General features: G+C 53.6%; 1 protein-coding gene across 3 annotated transcripts in view; it reads right to left on the bottom strand.

The window, feature by feature from the left end:
• The window catches only part of SORCS2 (sortilin related VPS10 domain containing receptor 2), a 501,532-nt gene that overhangs the window by 85,120 nt on the left and 394,131 nt on the right, over nucleotides 1-22,281 (bottom strand). For all 3 annotated transcript variants that reach the window (XM_068543485.1, XM_068543486.1, XM_068543487.1), the window contains one exon: nucleotides 613-777. In XM_068543485.1, coding sequence (XP_068399586.1) covers nucleotides 613-777 — 165 coding nt within the window. The remainder of the gene's footprint in view (nucleotides 1-612; nucleotides 778-22,281) is intronic.

The raw sequence follows: 22,281 nt of genomic DNA, 5'->3' as shown, positions 1-22,281 counted from the left end.
AGCTATCAAGTTTGTGGTCATTTCTTACAGTGGCCGCAGGAAACCGACACAGGCCTTTCCTACAGCCAGGGTGGCCCCTCCTCCACGGGCCCTTAGCAAGCTCCCTCCTCAGCCCCAGGGTCTCTCCTACCCCGCCCACGCTGGCCCTGGAGAGAGGCCCCCATTACGCTCTCCTCTGTCGCCCTGTGAAGGTGCCCTGTGTTCCTGGGGCCCTGCCGCTCAGCCCCTCAGAGGAGGGGATGCTGATTTGGGGTCTGAAGGACGATTCACTCTCATGGTGGAGGTGGAAGAGGCCTCCAGGCTGAGGGGAGGGCCTGGCGTGGGAGGGTGCGTGGAATGTTCTGGAAGTAGAGGAAGGCCCTGTGGCTGGACTGCAGAGAGAGGGGGACAGAGTGGAAGGGTCCCCACAATTATCCACCATCTATCGACCGGCTCTCGGGCCCATTTGTGCCAAGCGTGCAGCTCACCTCCCCCGCTTGGTTCTCCTGCAAAGCCTCGAGGTCCTGGTGGGCATCCAGCCACACGGCCCAGGGGAGACGGGGATGATGGGGGGTCCCGGGCCCCACGTGATGGAAGGCTCCGTGCCCTCGTGCGTCACCCAGGCCTGCTTACCTTGCCCTCCCGGGTGTAGGCCAGGACCTTGTCTTCCACCCGGGGGTGGAAGATGAACGTCTCCACGGAGAAGGGGATGACCTGCTTCTGGAAGGTGGCGCCCTCGTCCGTGCTGAGGAACAGGCTGTGGTCCCGGTCGCTGAGGGAGGCGCTCACGAGGATGATCTGAAACACACAGTGGGGTGTGAGGCCTCCCCGTGGAGGTCAGGCGACACGTCTAAAAGCCAAGGGCTGCTGGAGCTGCCAGAGGCCGGGAGGGGCCCTGGAATGGGTCCCCCGCAGCCCCCAGAGGGAACCAGCCCTGCCGACACCTGGCTTCGGACTTCCGGCCTCCAGAACTGAGACGACAGATTCCTGTGGTTCGAAGCCTCATCTGTGGTACTCTGGTACGGCCGCCCCAGGACACTGACCTGCCCGGCTGACAGCTCTACAGCGGGGAGGGCTTACTGTCAAGTACACCCAGGAGCAGGGGCCATTTGGGAGGCTGCCTCGCCCTGAGGTCACCTGGTGGAATGACAGGGCCCCTCGGAGGGACACACGAGAGCTCCTGTGTCCCTGGTGCCAGAGGTCGACCGGCCCGGTGGGCTGCGACAGTGCCAGGAGCACCGGCACGCGGGGTGGAGGGGCCGCGAGCCGCGTGGTTCACCGCCCAGCGCTGTGGCCCCGACTCCCCCCTCCAGCATCATCAGAAGGTCCGTTCCCCACACAGGAAGCCAGGGGGCCTCCTGCACACGGACCTTGTAGAAACTTCATGGTTCCTGGGAGCCCCAAGGAGACACCAACCCCCCTAGCAGGGTCCCCAGGCCCTTCCTGGACCGGCCTCCCTCCCAGCCTCCACTTGCACCCTGGCCATGCCCAGCATGGGCCACAGCCCCACCCTGGGGTGGGCCTTCCTCACCCCAGGCTGGGTTGAGCTCCTGCCACAAGGCTGCTGGGGACCCAGGACTTGCCCATCACATGCTCACCCCATTTCATGGAAGCGGCCTCTTCTCCAGGGACTGAGGCCCTGTTGGGCCAGGGGCCATGTCTGTGGAGGTCACTACTGACCACCTCCCCAGCCCACCCCTGCAGGGCCTGGGCACTCCACCCGTCAGATGAATGAATGAGGGAATGAAGGGATGAATGAATGAACCATGTATGCTGGTGGAGTGGGGGGCTGGGGGCACACACTCCGTCTCCAGATAACCCAGTTCAAATCCATGTCTCTGTGACCAAACACCCTCTGTGCCTCAGTTTCCTTGTCTACAAAATGGGTAGCTTTCCCCGGGAGGGCGTGGGGCAATGAGATGCCCCCCAGGACGGCCTTCCTCAACCTCCGACACTGCTCTAGAAGACAATTAAACACACACAGCACAGATCAATGAACTGCACAAAACTCCTGTCTCATGTGAACAAATGATAACCCAATGTGTTCTTTCTTTCCAGGGAAACCTAACGAGCTCCCCAGGGGCGGTCATTCATCTCCTCCAGCACAAAAGCCTTCTGTCCCCAGCAAACGGAGGGTTGTGGAGCCTGATTCCTGCAAAGATTGTGCTCTCAGATGTTCCTCATGGTGTGATTTACATGCAGGAAAAATGGGGCGGGGGAGAATGGTCAGGGGAGCCAGAGAGCGTGTACAAATGTTTACAGAGAATGTTTAGTGACAAGAGAGCTCATGCACACATGACATTTAAAAAGCAGGGCACTAAACTATAAGCAAGTCTAATTTCTGTACATTTCACATTGACAAAATTGTAAAGAAGTGTATTATAATTTTGTCAATGGTAGGTGTACAAAAGTAGGTATAATTTTATCAGTGGAAAATGCATAGAAAGAAGAATGGAAGGATTATTATTCGGCCATAAAAAAGAATGAAACTTGCCATTTGTGACAGCATGGATGGACGTTAAGGACGTTATGCTAAGTAAAATAAATCAGAAGGAGAAAGCAAGTACCATGTGATCTCACTTATATATGGAATCTAAAAGGAAAAAGGGGGGAAAAAAACAAGCTCATAGTTACAGAGAACAGACTGGTGGGGGGGAGGAGGGTGGGCAAAAAGGGTGAAGGGGATCAAAAGGTACAAACGTCCAGTTTTAAGATAAATAAGTACGGCATGGTGAGTATGATCAATAAAACTATACTGCATATTTGAAAGTGGCTATGAGAGCAGATCTTAAAAGTTCTCATCAGAAGAAAAAAAAATTCTGTAACTATGTATGGCGACAGATGTCAACTGGACTTTTTGTGATCATTTCACAAGACAAACATCGAATTATTATGTTGCACGCCTGAAACTAATATAATGTTGTATGTCAATTACATCTCCATTTTAAAAATAGAATGGAAAGAAACACAGGGGGATGTTAATAGTGGTGGGTTTAGAAAGATTTTTTTAAAAATTTTAAATAAACTTTTTAGTTTAGAATAGTTTTAGATTGCAGAAAAGTTGCAAAGATCGCACAGAGAGTTCCCATATGACACACACTCCGCTTCCTCTTTCATGAATAGCTGACGTCAGGATCATACATCTGTCACCACTAAGGACCCAACATCGATACATTGGTCTTATCTAAACTACACACTACATTTCACCCGTTTTTCCACCAACGTCTTTTTCTGTCCCTGTTCCAGGTTCCCACGTGACGTTTAGTTGTCATGTCTCCTCCGGCTCTTCTGGGCTGTGACAGTTTCTCAGGCTTTCCTTGTTGTTGATGACCTTGGCAGTTTTGAGGAGGACTGCTGGCTGTTTTGTAGTAGTTACCTCCCCATTTGGGTCTGTCTGATATTTTTCTCGTGCTGATGCCGTGGTTCTGGGTTTTGGAGGGGGGGGGAAGGAGCAAAATGAGGGGTGCCTCCCTCGTTGTAGTGGACGTGCAGTGGACGTGACCTGTCACCAATGATGCCGCCCTCGCTGGCCAGGTGGCACTGGCCAGGCGTTGCCCTGTAACGTTACTCCATTCCTCCCCGCCTCCATCCTGTCCCTTTGGGAGGAAGTCGCCTTGCGCAGCCCACACCTGGCGGGGAGGAGTGGGAGGGGAGAGGCAGGCGGCCCTCCTGGAGGGTGGAGTAGCTACATACATTATATGGAATTCTTCTGCCTGGGAGATTTGTCTTTTCTCCCCCCCCATTTATTTACTTATTCAATCATGTATTTGTATCACTATGAACCCACAAATATTTAGTTTATGCTTTGAGTTGTATTTCAATAATATTTTCTTATTTTGCTGCCCAAATAGGTCCAGCTCTGGCTACTGGGAGGTCTTTTGGGGTCCTGTGTCTCCTTTGACATCGTCCTTCAACTCCTAAATGTTCTACACAGAACCTGGCTTCCCTGGATAATCAGGAAAAATGAAATAAATCACCAAGACTCCTTCCACATCTTTCCCGGATACAGCACGGTTCATTCAGTATCCACTGGACACTCTCGGCCTGGCTCCGTGCCCCATCCCAGGGCAGCAACTCTCACGCCCGGTTCCATCTGGGCCGTCTGGCCAGGGAAGCTCGTTAAAGCACTTAGCTCGTGATGCATTTTCCACAATGTTTTTACAATACAACTATTTACTTATTTACCTCCCCCACTAGACTGTGCCCCCTGATCTCAGGGGTAGGGAATCTTTTGGTTTCTCTAGCACCCTGCACAGGCCTGACCCCAAGCTGTCGGTCAGCCAAGCCCTGACGGATACACGAAGGAATGCACGCATGCATGCATGAATGAATGAGCAATTCCAGCTCAGTTTGTGACTCCCAAGAGAACTGTTTCTTTTTCTCCTCTGGGAGGAAAACATCCTTAGGGATATTTAAGTAGCCTGGAGAACAGAAGGCATAAATAACCTCATTCACTTATTCCTGTTCACCACTCAAATTTTCACACAGCAATGAAGGCTCATTCGTTCGTTCATTCATTCATTCTTCCACAGTTGCTAAAACTGCAAGGTCAAACAAGGATTTAGGTATGCACAGGGCTTTAAGGGAGCAGAGCAGGGGGAAAATATCATCCAGGTGCAGAACAAAAGGAAGGGCTTCCTGGAGGAGGTGATACCCAGGCGAGCCTCGAAGAATGAATGGAAATTTGATCCAGACCCAGGGGAGGTTGTTTTAGGCAGAGAGGACAGCATAACCAAAGGCAAACAGGCAGCGTCCCAGCTGAGACCGTTCACATCCTGACCACCTTTGTGTGTCTTGTTCCCTTTGGCTGGAACGCACAGCAGGATCAAGACACCCCCAACATCAACACTGGTAATCCAGAATCAGATTTTAAAATCTCAAAATGTCACAAAATCCAAGCGTGATAAAATGAAAATGGTTTCCTTGAAATTTTCTGAGCCCTGAATTCTGGGCAACTTCAACAAAGCTGAATGTTTCTCATTTATTTTTGGCGTCCCTGCTTTGCCGTTGCCCCCAGCATGAGTGTAGCCTGTTTTTATGATGGGACATCCTCCCCCTTTTATCTGCTTATCAAACGCCTCCTCATCCACCAAGGCACCTTTAGAAGGTCACCTCCTCCAGGAAGCCTTCTGTGATACACATCCTCCAACAGTTTTTCTCATCCCTCCTCTGACCCTTCCCCCAGCATCTTGTACATTCATTGGCTCCAGCCCAACATTCCTAGGGTTCTCCGCAGGGAACCCTCGGAGAGCCTGCCTTTCCCTCCAGGTGGGGAGGCTGTGCAGCCTGGCAGGACCCAGGTCCTCATCACTGCCATCCAGCACGGGGCACGGGACCTGGTCCAAGAAATGGGTATTGGTTTTCCCACACAGAATGAGGGCTCTAGGTACCGGGTCACCTCTCCACGACAGCCCTCAGTTACAGCCAAGGCCCTACCCACGGTGGCAACTGAGGCGGAAGGAAAAAGAACCTGAGGAAGTGATTCTGGCCGGGGGCCCAGCAATCTGTGGTTGTGGGCTATTTTTGGCCTCAGAGTGGGACAAGCCAGGAAAGACGGGGGAAGGAAAAAGTGATGACAAGGAAAGGATTATTGGAGCAAAGAAAACAAAGCAATTAGCATCGTGCAGAGAGGAGGCTGGCAGATTGTTCTTCCAAATTGGGAACTGGACAATTTTAAATGGTGTATTTTCACTGCTTACTATTCTGGGGAAACATATGGCACCCGAGCTAGGTTCTGGGGGCCCTTGAGGCTGGGTGTCTCAAAATCAGAGGCAACACAGTTGAGGACAAATATTTGATAGATTCATTGGACTAATGGCCAGCCCATGTGAAGCATGAGTTCCAGGGTCTAATTTGCCAGGCCAAGTACAAAGTGCAAATGTGGGGCTCCTTGTTCAAGAGGAATTAGGAATTTCAAGATGGTGCCAGTAGAGCAGCAAACCAAGCGCAGATCCTCCTGTGATGGCCGAGGTCACACGCCCATAAAGTGGGCTCTTTCCAAAGCTATTCAGTTAATAAACTCTGGGACCAGGAGTAGCAGCAGCCCCGGGGCCTGTTAGGAACACAGTGTCTTGGCCCCATCCGGACCCGCGGGATCAGGGTCTGCATTTTCTCATGGCCCCTGGTGAGTTCTGAGCGCCCTCCCCTTGTCGGCGGGGGAGCTGCTTTAGGCCACAGCTCCTGCTGGTTTCGGCCCTGTGTCCATTAGCTGTGCAACTCTGAGCACGCTGGTGGACCTGGCCTCTGCTCCCCACCAAGTGACAAGGAAATAACCATTGTGAGCTCGAGCCCTGTTCTCGGGATTTTACTCCTCCCAGCCCTGCTCTCAGCCACGCTGATGGGGTCCTGCAGGATGGGGGGACCCATGATGGCCCCGGGAGTCCAGGCCACGCTGCTCATGGAACACGTAGCCCACAGCAGAGGCCTGGTTGGACGGGAGCAGGGCAGGCTCTGGAGGCCCACGGAGCTGGGCTTCAACCCTCCTTTGCTCCTGTGAGCTGTGCAACCTTGGGAAAATGACTTCACGTCTCTGAGCTGCAACGTCCTCCTCTGTAAAATGAAGATAGGAATTACCATGGCAGAAGCGAGTTGAGAGTTAAAGGAAACAAAGTGTATAACAGACTACCCCGGCAGTCCAGTGGTTAAGACTCTGCGCTTCCACTGCAGGGGGGAGGGGTTTGATCCCTGGTCTAGGAACGAGGATCCTGCATGCCATGCAGTGGGGCAAAAAAAAAAACCACAAAAAAAGCCAGACTTAGCATAGTCCTGGGCCATGGCGAACCTGCCGTAGACGACAGTGGGTTTATTATTGCAGCATTTTTCAAAGAAGTTTGGTTCACTAAACACCTCCGTGGTTCAGGGTCCCGGTGCTGAGGCAGCTCAAAGGCGGTGGTGAGAGAGAAAGTACAGGGAGCATATGATTCCCTCGCACCAGGAAACCCCAGGACAGACGAGGACAGAAGGCAAAGAAGCTGTCCCCAGGGTGAGTGAGCTGTCTCTCTGGGGGGTGAGGGGGGGCCAGGGCACCTGAGTTTGAGTGCCTCCCTAACTGTATACCTTAGAGCCTCCCTTGCCTCGCCCTAGGCCTGACCTTGGGCTGGGGGCTTCCTGGAGGGGGTGGCACCTGAGCCAGCCCTTGAAGGATGAAGAGGAGTTCGCTAGGGGAAGCCAGTGATGGTGGAGTTCAGTGGGACCAGCACATCGATTCTGAGCGGGAGTGGCAGGGCGCTTCTTCCGAAGGAAGTCACCGGCTTGGGGATTTTTTTTTTTTTTCAGATCACATTATTGACATGTGCTTTATTGGATATGCTTCCCCGACCACCAAAGTCTATCGGCAGGTCCGTAGATGAGATTTACTTCCCGCTATGCAGGACTTATGGTAGAAATGGGCGGTGGAGGCCTGACACCGGGCAGCGGGCACAGAGGAGGGCCAGCCCAGTGCAGGACACAAACGTGGTACAAATCACTGTGACATGGAATAACAGGAGCCGCCATCGAGCTGGCATGCAGCATGGATGTGGGCAGAGAGAGAGACAGAGCTCCCCAAGGTCCCCTCCCGGTGAGGACGGAGCAGGGGTGCTCGACTCCCCGAAGGCCGAGCTCTCCGGGCCAGTCTGCAGGCGGCTGGGCAGACAGGCCCTGTCTTCCCCCAACCTCTGCATCACCCCCACGGAACCCGTGTTAAAAACAGATCTGCTTAGCTCTCTCAGCCGGGATGTGCTGGGTGGGAAGCCTGCAAAGTGGCCGGGGCTCGGATGCGTGGTAATTAGCAACCCTTCTGTTACTTCCCATCCAAGCCTGGCAGCCAGCCCCAGGGCCCTGCCAGCATCTGGTTGGAGAGATGCAGGAAGTACTAGCAGGGCAGCTCTGAGGCAGCGTAGAGATGATGGGCAGGGGCAGGTGAGGGGTGGAGTGCATCGCTTCCTGCACTTAATACAGCACACCTGCTAAGTAGGCGCGACCATCCCCATTTCTCAGATGGGGAAGCTGAGGCCAGAGAGCCCTTGTGGGTTCACACCCAGCTCTTCCCTGTGTCACTCATCGGCATCACATCATGGCCAGTGATGTGACTGCATCAGCCCGGAATGTAGCAACAACACGGGGGTCCTGATGCAGCAGACGTGGGAGAGTCCAGACAGATTCCCCCCACTCCCATCCCAAAGACTATTAGGCATGGCTTCCAGACGTCTGCAGGTCCGTCCCGAGTTTTGGGGATGATTTCTGACCACATGAAGGGGCAGAGGAGGGTGGCGGCAGCGGGGGGAGTGCCGTTCTGTTCCTCTTCATCTTTGCTTCCTCTCCTTGGTCCACCATCCTATTCTTTGAGACCATTCACTGACTCATGCAGCTGTGCCTCGGGCCCCAGGCTGGGAGATGAACCTCACAGGATCCTTGCCCTGGAGGAGCTAATAGCAGACAAGGGAAGTCATTTACTGGTGTGAGCAGTGCCCTGGGACAGGGGACCCCGAGAAGGGAGGCCCCTCCCCCAGGCAGGACTGGAGGAGAGGAGAGGCCGTCTGGAAAGTTTCCCCGAAGGTGAGCTGCACGCTCAGGAAGACGGCGGGAAGACTGCATGAGATGCCCATGTGGGCCTCCTGTCTCCCTCTTGGCCAGGTCAGGAGACCTGCCTGAACCTGGCACCCTGGACGCCCCAATGGGACCCTTCAACACGGGCCTGTCCCTCCCTGCGTGCCCAGATCACGTGCACCTGGCCTCCTGCTCGGACCTGCCTGCCTGAACCACCCCTGCACGAACCAGGTGCCAAGTCGCCTTCCCTGGTCCCCTGCTGGGCCTCTAACCCATCTCCTCCAAAAGGTGGTGCCAACGTGCCAGTCTGCCTCGCAGCGAAGCTCATGCAAATCATCGCTGTCGAACCTCCGAGTTAAAAAAGGAAAACAAACAGCATCCAGAAACTACTTCTCACCTCCGCCAGAGCTCTGGCTGAATGCGCCACAGATGTCTGGTTTCCATTCAGACTCTTTATCAAGGTGAGGATTTGTTTTTAATCTTCTCTTTACCAAGTGGAGCCCTAAAAGGGTTCCCTCCCCACCCCCGGCGATGGGTGTCATCTGGAATTACCTTTCTATTTGAAACCCAATCGCCCAGTCTATTCCTTGCCAGACAGATGTGCCCAGCTGGGGACACAGAAAACTAGGCTTTGACGCCAGGAGAGGCAGACAGTGGAGACAAACAAATACAGGTGGCATCCACCCCCGGGTCTCAAATTAGAATCTGTGCAGAGCGTCTTATAGACGCCGGTGTGAGTCATGATGAGCAAAAATAACTCTTCTACCCAGTGCTTCACTCTTGTGGATGAATGCATCTCTCTGGGCTACTCAGCACAAACGCAGATCAGCTATCCAGAGTTTTAGGAGGAAGTCACTCCATGTGATGGTTTTTGGTCTGAGTAGCCATAAGCAGAGGAGAGGCCACAGGATATGAGTCTGACGGAGATGCGGCTTTGCTCAGTGACCTCCCCTCACCTTGAAACTGGAGGCAATCATCTCTCTGGGTAGAGGTTCCAAATTAGGCACAACATGTGAAACTGCTGCAGATACAGAAAGGCTCTTCACTACTTTTGTGCTTCCTTAAACCAGAAAGGTCTATTCTTGAAGAACTTATGGATAACGGATTTACGTACACGCAAGCGTGCGGTATCATGTCCCTGCTTGAAACCCTTCAGGGCCTCTCCTGCCCCTGCTCCTGAGTCTGGCGTTCATGCCTCCCTCCCATGACCTCACCCTGCTGACCTTACCTCCACACAGCCCGGGTCCAGCCGCCCCGGGCTGCTTCCAAGTCCCCAGATGTCTGCTGCACCCTCACACTCCCTTTGCCTGGATGCCCTGGCTGTCTCCCTCTGACTGCAGTGAGGAATAGGGCCTGGAGGAGGCAGGCCAGAGGCTGAATTGGAGGCCACGGGGGTCACCCAGGTGAGAGAACCTGGTGACCTGGACTGGGGCAGAGGTCATGGAGAGGAGAGGGCGGGTGTCCATGACATTTCATAGAGTTCAGTGGGTTTGGCGAGGAGGAAAGAGACGGAGAAATAAGGGAACACACCTAAGTTTTCAGCTCGGGCAGGTGTGTGGAGGGAGGTACCGTGGATGGAGATGAGGACACAGGAGGGAGAGCCGGCTTAGGGGAGATGAAGAGGGGGCCGGTTTGAGCCTCACGCTGGAGCTGACCCTCCTGAGGGTCACGCAGGTGGAGGGAGGGGCTCGGGAGGTTGGGATATGGGGTGAGCTCTGCAGAGAAATCTGCACTGGGGTAGGTGCTCGGGGTAGGTGCACAGACATGTGACCGGTGGTCCTGGGAGTAGATGAGCCCCCCTAGGGGCTGTGTAAAGTGAGAAAAGAACTGACCTGGGATGGGGACCAGAAGGAACCCCACAGAGAGTGTGGAGGGGCAGCTGGAGGGGGGTGATCTCCTGAGGGCCAATGGGGGGGGCAGGGAGAGTCCGTCTGCCACTGCCCCATCCCCTCCTCCTGCACTCTCACCTGGGGCCGCCAGCACCCACAGATCTCCCTGCTTGTCCCCCTCGGCCCTCAGTCCCGTGTGACTGGCCCTGATGGGCTTTGCTTCACACCTGCCATCCCTCTGTCACTTCGCTCCGGCCAGCCTGGCCTCGGACTGTTCCCGTTCCATGGTCTGGCTCCAGGGGGGGCCCTTTCCAGAGGCTTCGGGGCCGCTTCCTTCTTCACTCAGCTCCAAGACCACCTTCTAAATCGGCTCTTCCTGATCCCACGGTCTAAATAGGCCCTGACACCAAGGTACTCTTTTACTGTCTTAAAAGCAATTATTAACACTTTCCAGAAACATCCATTTGCATTATTTTTTAAATTGTGGCAAATATACAGAACATGAAATTGACTACGTTAACTCTCTCGAGCAGACAGTTCAGTGACATTTGCATCGTTTACACTGTGGTACAGTCGTCACCACGCTCCGTCTCCAGAACTTTTCCATCATCCCAAACAGAAACTCTGTCCCCACGAAACACTAACTCCCCACCCTCTCCTTCCACATTCTTGTGTCGTCTTTCTTCCCGTCCAGGCCCCGCACACATCCCGCCGTCAGGGAACGCGCGCGTCTTGCTCATTGCTGAGTCCCAAGCCCTCACCTGGCACAGAGTAGGTGCTCTGACATTATCTCCTGAACACCGTGGATGGAATGTATTTAAGTCTCATTTTGGGCAAAAGTTTAATGTATAAGGGAAGGGCATTCTATCCGTGCTGATATTCAGGCCATCTCAGCCCTGCTCAGCCATCCCTGAGCCCAGGAATTGGACGCGTGGAGACCACATTCCCGGCCTCCCCAGCGGGCGGCCTTCACGGGACAGCCAGTAAGACGAGGAAGCCATAGGCCTCCAGCAGCGTCTGCAGGCAGGCGCAGGGCCGAAGGTGTCTCCAGCATACCCTGGACTACCCACTCGGCTGCAGCGGGCAGCTGACATCGCGGGCAGCGGTTTCCCGAGGTTCCTGGGCTCCTGACCTCCTGCCGTCAGCAGCGCCCCCCTGACCTCCACCCCCAGCCTCCCATCAACTGCGTCAGCCTGCACGTGTCTGCATTAAATCCCTCCCCACTCCAGTTGCCTCAAGTGTTCCCGATCAAGCTCTGACTGGTGATGTATGTAGAACCATTTTACCGAATACGAGTTGACCCCAATTCCCTTTCTCATACCCACCGGCGGCAGGCCTTCACGTCAGCCATTGTGTCTGCCAAACTGTTTTTTGGCTCACTCCTGCCAAAGGTCTTGAGACTTCTCAGGTCAAGGGCCAGGAGCTTTGCTAAGACGCTCCAGTGTTTCCTCAACCAACAGAGGCACATCACGAGTTAAAGCGCACTTCATTGCCAACCAAAATATTAATAGGATCTCTTGGTGAACTATAAATCAGGGCAAGAGAGACCTCCATTTGTTCAAAACATGGATCCTAAAAGAGCCTTGCAAAATATATTGAAATAGGAAGGCGAGTCCCCTGTCCCCCATGGACACCTCTTGGAAACTTATTAGGAGCTGAGTAGACGGACGTCAGGGCTTAGGTGGGTGGTCTTGCCCATCCATCCTGGAGCAGGGATATTTAGAGCCTGCCATTCTGAGCAAGATGCCCCCCACTGCCCTCCACTTAGCTGAGGGCATCTGTAAGAACCCATGAAGCAGGAAGTTCAGGAGAACTATGCCCCAAAGACCAATATCACCGAGGAGGAGGAAAGACATACATGTGAGATGCCTATTTTTCAATTTGTTGAAGATGTCAACACATATTTATTGAGCACCAGTGCTGAAGAGATGATGGTGAACAGGACGGGACAAAATCCCCCTCCCATGGGCCTTACGTCTGAGTGGGAGAGACAGGGAGTAAAACAAATGCAGGAACACGATGATCTCAGATAGTGAGAAGTACTATGAGAAAAATAAAATCAGGTGATTAAATGACTATATGCATATATGTGTGTCCATGTATACATACACATAAACTTGCAGTATATATGACACACAAGCTTCCATATAGGCATGTCTAAAGAGATATACATATGCATGAATATATAGAAAAAGAATGAATGAAACAGTCCAGAAGGATAAAAGCACTGTGTGTTTCTGGCTGATGACACTTTGGGTATTAAGTTTTTTCTTTCTTAGAGTATGTTTCTGGTTCCATTCTTAGTATGTAATATGTAATCTAAGATGGGAGAGGTACTCAGTACATATTTTTGGAGTGAATAAATACATTTTATAAATAAATATTTTAAGATGAAAATGTGTTAAATGTGCAATCAGAAAAAAACAATAGTATACTTTTACGAAAAGAAGAATTTGCTTGTGGGCAAAGGCCTAAGAATGTGTATTCAGTTCTCTACTGAGTAGACAAGATAGGGAGAGAATTTTTTTTAAATGAAGGTTTACTTCTAGATAATCCGTGAACAGTTATTAATATTTAAATTCAACTGTATTTCCTTCCCTCTCTCTACCCAACATCCAACCACCCACCCATCCATCCATCCATCCATCCATCCATCCATCATCCATTCATCATCTATCCATCATCCATCCATCCGTCCACCCATCCATCCACCCATCCATCCATCCATCCACCCATCCACCCATCCATCCACCCATCCATCCACCCATCCATCCATCCATCCATCCATCCATCCACCCATCCATCCACCCATCCATCCACCCATCCATCCATCCATCCACCCATCCATCCACCCATCCACCCATCCACCCATCCACCCATCCACCCACCCATCCATCCACCCATCCACCCATCCATCCACCCATCCATCCACCCATCCACCCATCCATCCATCCATCCATCCATCCATCCATCCATCCATCATCCATTCATCATCTATCCATCATCCATCCATCCATCATCCATCATCCATTCACCACCCACTTAGCCATCCATCCAATCACCCTTCCTTCCTCCCTTCCTTCCTTCCTTCCTTCTTTCCTTCCTTCCCTCCCTCCCTCTTTCTCCCTCCTTCCCTACCCCAATTCACCATTCATCCTCCATCCATCAACCCATTGAAAATTGGTGTGGGGAGAGACTGTCAGAGCTCACGGGAAGGGAGTGTTGCACACTGAGCCCTGTGCACACTTTAGTCACCGGCTGTAAGCATCACCATGCAGCCAGCTCTGAAGCCACCCTTCCTGGTGTGGGCACCAGTAGCTTGTGCCTCCCAGTCTTGTCTCTGCATAAACTTGAACTCCGTCAAGTAGGGGTGGGGAAGTAAGAGGGAAATAACATTTACTGAGCACCTACTGTGTACCTGGCCCTGCACTAGGCACTGGCATTTTATCATTTTATTTTCACAACAGCAACAAGGTGGGTGTTTTTGTTTCTATTTTATAGACAGAAAACCCAGAAGCTCGGAGGGGTGAGATGACCTGCTCCAGCCCACACAGTCTGTGTGCCTCGGCCCCGGCATGGACCCGACTCTGAGGCTGAGAGCCCTCGTCCTGCCTCTGTGTCGAGACCGACAAGCATCCAACACGATTTAGTAAAACATCGACTCAAACACAATTACAGAACTGATTGTCAGGAAAGGATTGGTTCAATTTTAATTACCAGCCTGACAATCACTGAAATGCCAGGAAATATCCCCGAGAACATTTGTAAATTGAACGGAGAGGCAAACATTTTCCCTTTGGCCCGGAGGCTGACTTGGAAGATCTTGTGTCTGGATCGATAGTAACCAGATGAGGCAAACATATTTCAGGACATATGAAAACAATTCATCACCAATATTTTAGAGCCTTGACTTATTAATAATCTTGTCTGCAGCATTCGTGAAATGAGATGCCCCCGCCTCCCCCCTAATTATTGATGATCTGAGTTCTCTAAAGGGGCTTACACTGAGGCTTTGGTGTGAGTAGAGTGTAATTGTGTTCTGTTTGGTTGTCTGAGGACATTTTGCAGACAAAGCTAAAAAGCCTTCTTGCTTGGGCAGAGTGTGGCGGACAGTTAATTTTCTGGAGTGACTGTGTTTGGGGAGACTGTCTTTTATCAGGACAGTTGTATTAACAATGCATGATTAGATCTGTGAACAATTTATTCATTCATCTGCCCCTAATTGAACAGCAGAAAGCAAGGGACTGGATCTCAGTACCTTCGCAGGGTGCCTTTTCCATGCTGGCTTGCTCGGGCAGCCTCCTGGCTAAAGACGATAGCTTTTGGAAATGACTGGAATCTCCAAAGGCTCTCTCTTCAAATCTTTGTGATTACAGACCAAGATATTATTGCCATGCTGGTTTGGCAAAGCATGGCCAAGGCCACGGTCATCAGTGCAGGGACTTGATATTCTGTGCTCGTAGGATCAAGTAAGGACACAGCTGAAAGGCGCGTTACTGCAGCTTCCTGGTATCTGAGGGAGGAAATTGACTCTCTACCTGGGGGACCCCCCGTCAATGTCCCATAGCTGAAATCACCTGGATCATGGTTTTCCTGAATGAAACACTCCAGCATCACGTGGAGCAGATAACAGCATTGGTAATGAAGTAATCCTACGTGGCATTAATTGAGCACTTACTGTATGCCAGGCAGCGTACTGAATGCTTGACTCCTGTTTTCAGCAGCCCTCCGATGAGGTAGTCGCCATTATTATCCCTGTTTGGTGGATGAAGCAAATGAGTCCCAGGGAGGGCGGTGACTTCCCAGTCACACGGCGGGAGCTGAGGCCAGGATGCGGCCAAGGCAACTCCTCCGTGCACGCTGCAGAGACGGGCCGGGGCGCACGCTGCCCTTCCCTCGCTCTTTACTTGTGCATCATGGAACCGATGTCGGCTGGTGATGGGGACACAGTGGGCACAGCCTAGCTGTCCTTGGCTTCAAGGAGCACCCAGTGTGGTGGCAAGACAATGACCAAAGACGCATATAACTGGGCCATCATGGACTCTGGGGAAGGCCCAGCCACTTAACGACGGTGGGGAGCGGGGAGGGCCCTGGCAAGACCACAGAGACAGTGAGGTGGGCCGGGTCCAGCAGGAAGGGGATGGGGAGGCCGAGGGTGGGGAAGGGAGGACCGCGGGAGATGCGGAGAAGGTAGACCTGGGGGACTGGACACCCACTGGTTGGGGCAACAGGGAGCCTGGAAGGACCCACGGCTCCTGCCTGGGATGCTGGGAGGAAAGCAGTGAACCAAATCGACCCGGTGCCTCGCCGGTGGCACTGACAGTCTCCCCAGTGGAAGGAGTGTTGGAGGAAAGCTGAGCCAGAGAAGGAGACTGAGAAGAGGTGGGCACAGAGGTGACAGGAGGACCAGAGAGCACAGGGCCAGGGGAGCCACGGGCCAGAGGTGATGGGCACAGGGCAGCGCCACAAAGAGCTCAGACATGGGGAGGATCCAGCAAGCACCATGATTGTCAAAGGTGGGGCACTTCTGTCCCCAGGTGCCACTGACCGTCACAGGTGGGGCATTTGTGTCCCTGGAGGAGGGATGGGGTAGGGATGGTGCCACCTGCCATCCCTTTTTCCTGTCCTGTTACCCATGTGCCATCAGTCACCCGTGAGTCCTGTGGCTTCTACTCCTTAGGGACAAGGAGTGGCCCTGGGGTCTGGCCCACGGCCCATGTCAGAACGGACGCTTCATAAGCGGTGAATGAATTGGACAAACACGTGGCGATAACGGGAGGGATGAGTAGTAGTCTGTCTAGTCAATTTCTTCTCATCCGTCGGACCGCAAATGAACGATGATTTAATTAAAGTTCCTGGGGAAGGAGCTCTGCAGCAGCAGATTCCCGAGGGCTCGGGATCATGTGGAGACCGAGGTGAGCCCAGGCTCTGGTCTCCTGTGAGAACCATCAGTGTGGATGTTTCTGGATCGAGAAGTATGGACGTCCATCCTGCATGAAGCCTCCCGGGACCTCTCCCCACAGCCCTCCAGCTGGGTGCCTGGCCTTCCCCCCACCAAAGGCACAGACCGAAGAGACGGTGGTGGGTGGGAGGTGGGATGGGACAGATCCAGCCCCTCCTGTCACTAAAGACACAGTGACGCCCAGAAATAGGTGGTCAGCCGAGTCACAGAGCCTCAGAGGTGGCCGCAGTCCCAGCCGGACTGGCACGATCTCTGATGCTGGAATTGCTGTGATGCGGTCCCTGTCCCTCTGCTGGACACCCTGTGACAAGGGGTCCCTCACTTCACTCACTGGACAAGGGGCCCCTCACCTTACTCACTGGACCATACTGCATTTGCCACAATAGCATCCCTGCCCCTTTGCTTGGTTACCCCCGGTGACGAGGGGCTCCCTACCTTACTGACTGTGTGTTTGTCTTTGAAACAAGCTCAACGCTGCAGGACACAGAACAAAGGGCTTTGGAGTCCAGCAGACCTACACTGAGTTCTGGCCCTGCGCATACAGCAGTGTGACCTTGAGTCAGTTCAGTGGACCCGGGATCCCAGACACCACCCTTTATGAAGGAGGGGGACACCCTCCACCCTTCTTGCTCCCCTGCCAGTCTTGTTCTTCTAACCAAGCCTCAGGATGAGGTGGGAGAGTGGGTGATGGGAGGAGGCCCCTGGGACGAGCAGGGTGGTCCTGAACTTCCCCCACAGCTACTCTGCGGGCATCTTTCTTGGGAGCCGACCTGGGTGAGGGGTTACACTCTGGGGAGGGTGCGGGCATTTCTGGGCCCTTCTCAGACCAGAATGTCATTAAAATCCCACACCATCCTTGATCACGCTGATTATTATTTTTTTTTTTTTTAAATATATATTTTTATTTATTTATTTATGGCTGTGTTGGGTCTTCGTTTCTGTGCGAGGGCTTTCTCTAGCTGCGGCAAGTGGGGGCCACTCTTCATCGCGGTGCGCGGGCCTCTCACTATCGCGGCCTCTCTTGTTGCGGAGCACAGGCTCCAGATGCGCAGGCTCAGTAATTGTGGCTCACGGGCTTAGTCGCTCCGCGGCATGTGGGATCTTCCCAGACCAGGGCTCGAACCCATGTCCCCTGCATTGGCAGGCAGATTCTCAACCACTGCGCCACCAGGGAAGCCCAGATCACGCTGATTATTAACTCACAGGCTTGCTGTCAGAGTGTACAGATGTGACAATGTCCAGAACTCACCAATAATCATAGCAATAACAATAACCATAGCAATAACGATAACCATAGCAATAACAATAATAGTAACAGCACGGTGGGCACTCATTCCGGGCAGATGCTGCTCTGAGCGCTTTAGTTGTGTCCAGTCACTGGTTCCGCCCGAGAAGCTGTTCTGTTATTGTCCCCGCTTTCCAGAGAGGAAAACCCCTTGCCCAGAGGCCCCCCAGCTCACAAGAGGCTGAGCTGGTGACAGGGACTCTCCAGGCCAGCAGCCGGGCCGCCTTCTCTGATCGGATTTTGCTCAGCAAAAGGTATTGATGTTAAAAAAAAAGACATAGCTCACCGCATTGATTTTGTCCAATCACCATCACGCAACACACACACACACATACACACACCCCACATTTTACAAATGAGGGGAAGGAGTGTTTAAGAAAACCTTCTTCAGGAGAACCGAGGAGAAGATTCCTCTGCTTCTGTGTGCTGGGTGCCACCCATGGGCCGGCTCTGGGCTGGGCAGGCTGCCCACATCCCCACTGGCCCTGAGCACACCGCCCAGGGCGGACCCACCTTCTCCCCACAGGGGACGTGTCTGAGGTTCAGAGGACCCGGGGGTCCCTTCACCACGGTAGCCAGAGCTGGATGGGACCCAGACCTGTGTACGTGTCTAATCCACAGCCAGTTACCTCCCCTCTCCGCTGGCCACTGCCTCCAGGGGTCTCAGGCTGGTGGATTAACTATGGGGGTGGCAGACAGGAGAAGGACGGTGGGAGGTGGACCACGCAGGATGGCCTGGAGTCCTCGGGGCGGGCCTTGTGGCCAAGAAGCAGGAGAGCCAGGGAAGAGACCCCTGCCTGGGGACCCTCAGTCCTGGCCTTCCAACTCGCCAACCCCCAGGCCCACGCTTCAGTGTCTAATCTGTAAGAAGAGGGCAGGTAACTCCCACCTTGCCAACCTTCAGGCCGGCCTATGGGAACCGAGACAAAGCCAGCTTTGTCACAATATCAAGCTTGCAACAAACGCCCACCTCGATGGTGCCCGGAGCCTCGTGGCTGATGCCGTGCTGAGTCCCAGACCTGTTGGCCGCCAGCCCCTTCCCAGAAAACTGCCCTCAGCTGATGAGAGCCCCGGCCTGGGAATTGATACCGTCCCCCGGAGGACCCCAGACAGTGCTGTATGGACGGGGGAAAGGCTACCCCTGCCTCAAGGAGGGGCAGCTCTGTGGTTCATGCTCCTGGACAGATCACGGACAGGGCCTGGCCAGACTCCGCCTCAGAGCACATCCTCCTTCGGCCACTTCTTCCCTCAGGTCCCTCCCCAGAGCTCCCCGCTCAGTACACTACGCGCACCAAACCCCTGCCTCAGGCTCTGCTTCTGGGGAACCTGACCTAAGCCTGCTGCATTCTCTCCAAGCCGTGGTCTCCCGAGGCAGGGCCAGGTCCTGCACAGCGGGGACCTCAGACACACTGTCCTCATGGGCCTGGCACATGGCAGGTAGGACTCCATTAGCGTGGGCTGCAGAAATGAACGAGGACCCACTGTGAAGACTCAGGTCCATAAAAGGCTGAGAAGCCCCAGAGACCAGCGGCCACACACTGAACCACGACACAGGATGAAGCAAGCCTCTGCTCTCAGCAAAAGCCCAGGCCGATTGCCTCATGTTTTTAAGATGGAGGAAGACAATAAAGAGTGATATTGTGGCACGGGCTGGTCCAGGAAAGGTCTTCTCCAACCGGAGCAGAACCTACAGCAGCTGAAGAGGTTTCGGGGGTGAGAAGCGCCCAGTGGTCCCCAGCACTGGGGCTGGGGGGTGGGGCAGGCAAGAGACTCCATGGGGCCGAGCTGGGCCCCCAGCTGCATGATGCTGATGCCGGGACAGAAGACTCTCCCCCGACCCTGAGCGTGGACTGCAGAGGTGGCTGGGCGGACTGAGGTACTGCTGGCCTGAAGCTTCCGGGCTGGTCTAAGAAAAATGCCTGCTGGGAGGACATGGGGCATGGGGGTGGCTTGGGCCACGGTGCTGACCGTGGGGTGGGAAGTGGACAGGGCAGTGCGGTTTGGACACATCAGCGTGGAACTTGCCGATGTACTTGATGTAGGTGGTGGGGCAGAGGGGTCGAGGGTGACCCCGAAGCTCTTGGCCCACCTGGGGGTGGCCCCTTGTTCCGGCGAGGCGATGGGAGGAGTTCTGGCTGCAGCTGACGCTTTGAGGTGCCTGTTAGCGATGCCCTGCAGGAGTCGTGGAGACCGCGGTAGATCTGAGCGTGGAGCCTGAGGGAGACGCTGGGGCTGGGGGTAACTGGGGGGCATACGTGGTACGTGAAGCCATTAGACTGGGTGGGATCAGGAAGCGAGAGGGAAAAGCAGGGGGATCTGGGAACATTCCACGCCCACCGCTGTGAATCCCAGAGGGAAAGTGAGCTGAGAAGGTGAACAGAGCTGGCATGGAGGCCGGTGGGAGGTGAGTCTCCCCTTTTACAAGACTAAGACTCCGTTCCAGAAACACAGCCAGGGATGGCGGAGCCAGATTTTGAACTCAAGGTCCTTGATCTTAAACTTCAGAATTAAAAGTGTTGCTTAGAATGCCCTTCCCTCTTCCACATGGTCAACACCTATACAACCTTCAAAGGCCAACTCAAATGTCCCCTCTTCTATGAAACACTCCTTGTTCCCTTCTGGTGCCCAATCCCCCATCGTAGTTCCATAGAAACTTAGACACACCTCCACTTCAGAACTTAGTCTACCTCAGGATCGTGGTTCATGAGCCCCCTGGGCCGTGAGCTCCTTGAGGTCAGGGAATGGGTTCTGTTCCCATCCCCCTCCCTCCACTTGCCCAGAAACTCAAATGCAAGGCGTTCTATAAAGGCCTGTTGAATGGATGGATGGATAAAGGGATGGATGGATGGGTGGGTAGGTGAATGAGTGGGTTGGTGTTCGGGTGGATAAATGGGTGGATTTAATGGTGGATGAACATGTGGGTAAGTGGCTAGATGAATGGATGGGTGAGTGGATGATGGATACATGGAGGGATGGATGGATGGATAGATGACTGTATAGATAAGTGGCCCATGGATGGGTGGATGGATGGATAAATGGGTGAGTGTGTGTCTGTATATATATGGATGTATGGATGGATGGACATACGGATGGGTGGGTAGCTGTATGGGTGGATGGGACCATCAATGGATAGATAAATGTACAGATAAATGGCACTTGGTTCGGTGGTTGGATGGATGGGTGGATGGGTGGATGGGTGGATGGATGGATGGATGGATGGATGGCAGGCATGGTAGAAAGACAACACGACTTGTAGTCAAAATATTCAGAATTTTGTCCTGGCCTCACTCTTATGAGCTGCCTGGCAAGCATCACAAAGTTCCTGTTGCTGGTCCCTCTGCCCCTCCCGTTTCATGTGGAGAGGGGTGGCAAGTTGTCTGCCGGCTGGGGCTCTGCGAGAGCAGCTTGGGACGGTACGGGCCGTGCACACGCAAGGCGGCCTGGCACGGTCTGCATCACCGCAGAGTTCTCTTTGCCAGAAATCACCTCCAGAACGTACATCGAGGGAACATACTTTCCACATGGCTGGTTTTAAAACCAAGTAATTAAGTGGTTTTACAGTTAGTTTTTAAAACAAGCTCTTTAAGTTATGAGTATAAAGCATGTCCCTATAATAGCCAAGTTGTTCTGTTTTGTGATTTTTGTTGCAATGGATTTTATAATTAGGCAGAAAGAAAAATCTATCCAGGGCCAAGGCTACTTTACTGAACTCACATTTTGGCATGGTGTGATCTAACCAACCCACAGAGATGGGACTCCCTCAGGACCTGGCCCACGTGGAGCTTTGTTAGGGGGTTTGAGGTGTAGAGGGTGACTGACAAGGACAAAGGACAGCCCAGCTAGGATGGAGGGAAGCCAGAGGCTATGGCTCTGTGTGTGTGTGTACATATGTATGTGTGTGCACATAGGTGTGCATGGGGGCGCTCAAAGGAGGGGGGCATTCAAGGAAGCCTCCAGATGAAGGCTATATCCCCAGCACCTACAGCAGTGCCAGGTAAATCTCTGATAAATTAGTATTGAGAGGGGGAGGGGGAGTAGATGGATGGATGAATGGGTGGATGGATAGATAAGGGCATGGATGGATGTATGGATGGATGCATGGGTGGATGAAGAGGTGGATGGATGGATGGATGGATGGATAAATGGATGCATGGATGGGTAGATGGGTGGATGGAGGAATAGATGAATTGCAGGTTTCAGGATGGCAGGGCCCAGACCTTCCATCTGAACGGATGGAAGCCTCCTCCCTCCCCCTCCTCCCCTTGCTCTTCCTCCTTTTCTTCCCTCTTCCCCCCCACCCCCGCTTCTTCCCCCTCTTAGAGTCACAGCTATCATTTTTTCAGGTGCCTACTGTGGGTCAGGCCTGTACCAGCGCTTAACCTGTATTATCTCCCTTGTCCTGGCAGCTACCCGCGGGGCAGGATTAAAGGCATCCTGGATGTGAAAGGACATGGCAAATTGGAAATTGCTGCAGTGATGTGAGGGGTTATTACCGATATTGCTTTCTGCCAACATAACAGGCCCTTGATGGAGAGGTAAGGTGTGGGGAGGGGGCGCGCCTGCAGGGACCTAACACACCGGCCCAGACACTCCTTTGCAGGGTTCACGGAAGGGAGGACGGGGACAGCAGAGCAGGCCTGGTTCTTGGGGGATTCAGGTGCAAGCTCCAGGGGCTGCAGACGTCACCCCCCTCCCCAGCC

Source organism: Eschrichtius robustus, chromosome 4 (assembly GCF_028021215.1).
Source record: "Eschrichtius robustus isolate mEscRob2 chromosome 4, mEscRob2.pri, whole genome shotgun sequence".
Classification (NCBI taxonomy): Eukaryota; Metazoa; Chordata; class Mammalia; order Artiodactyla; family Eschrichtiidae; genus Eschrichtius; species Eschrichtius robustus.
The sequence above is the reverse complement of the archived record's forward strand: the minus strand, read 5'-3'. Positions and strand labels throughout refer to the sequence as shown.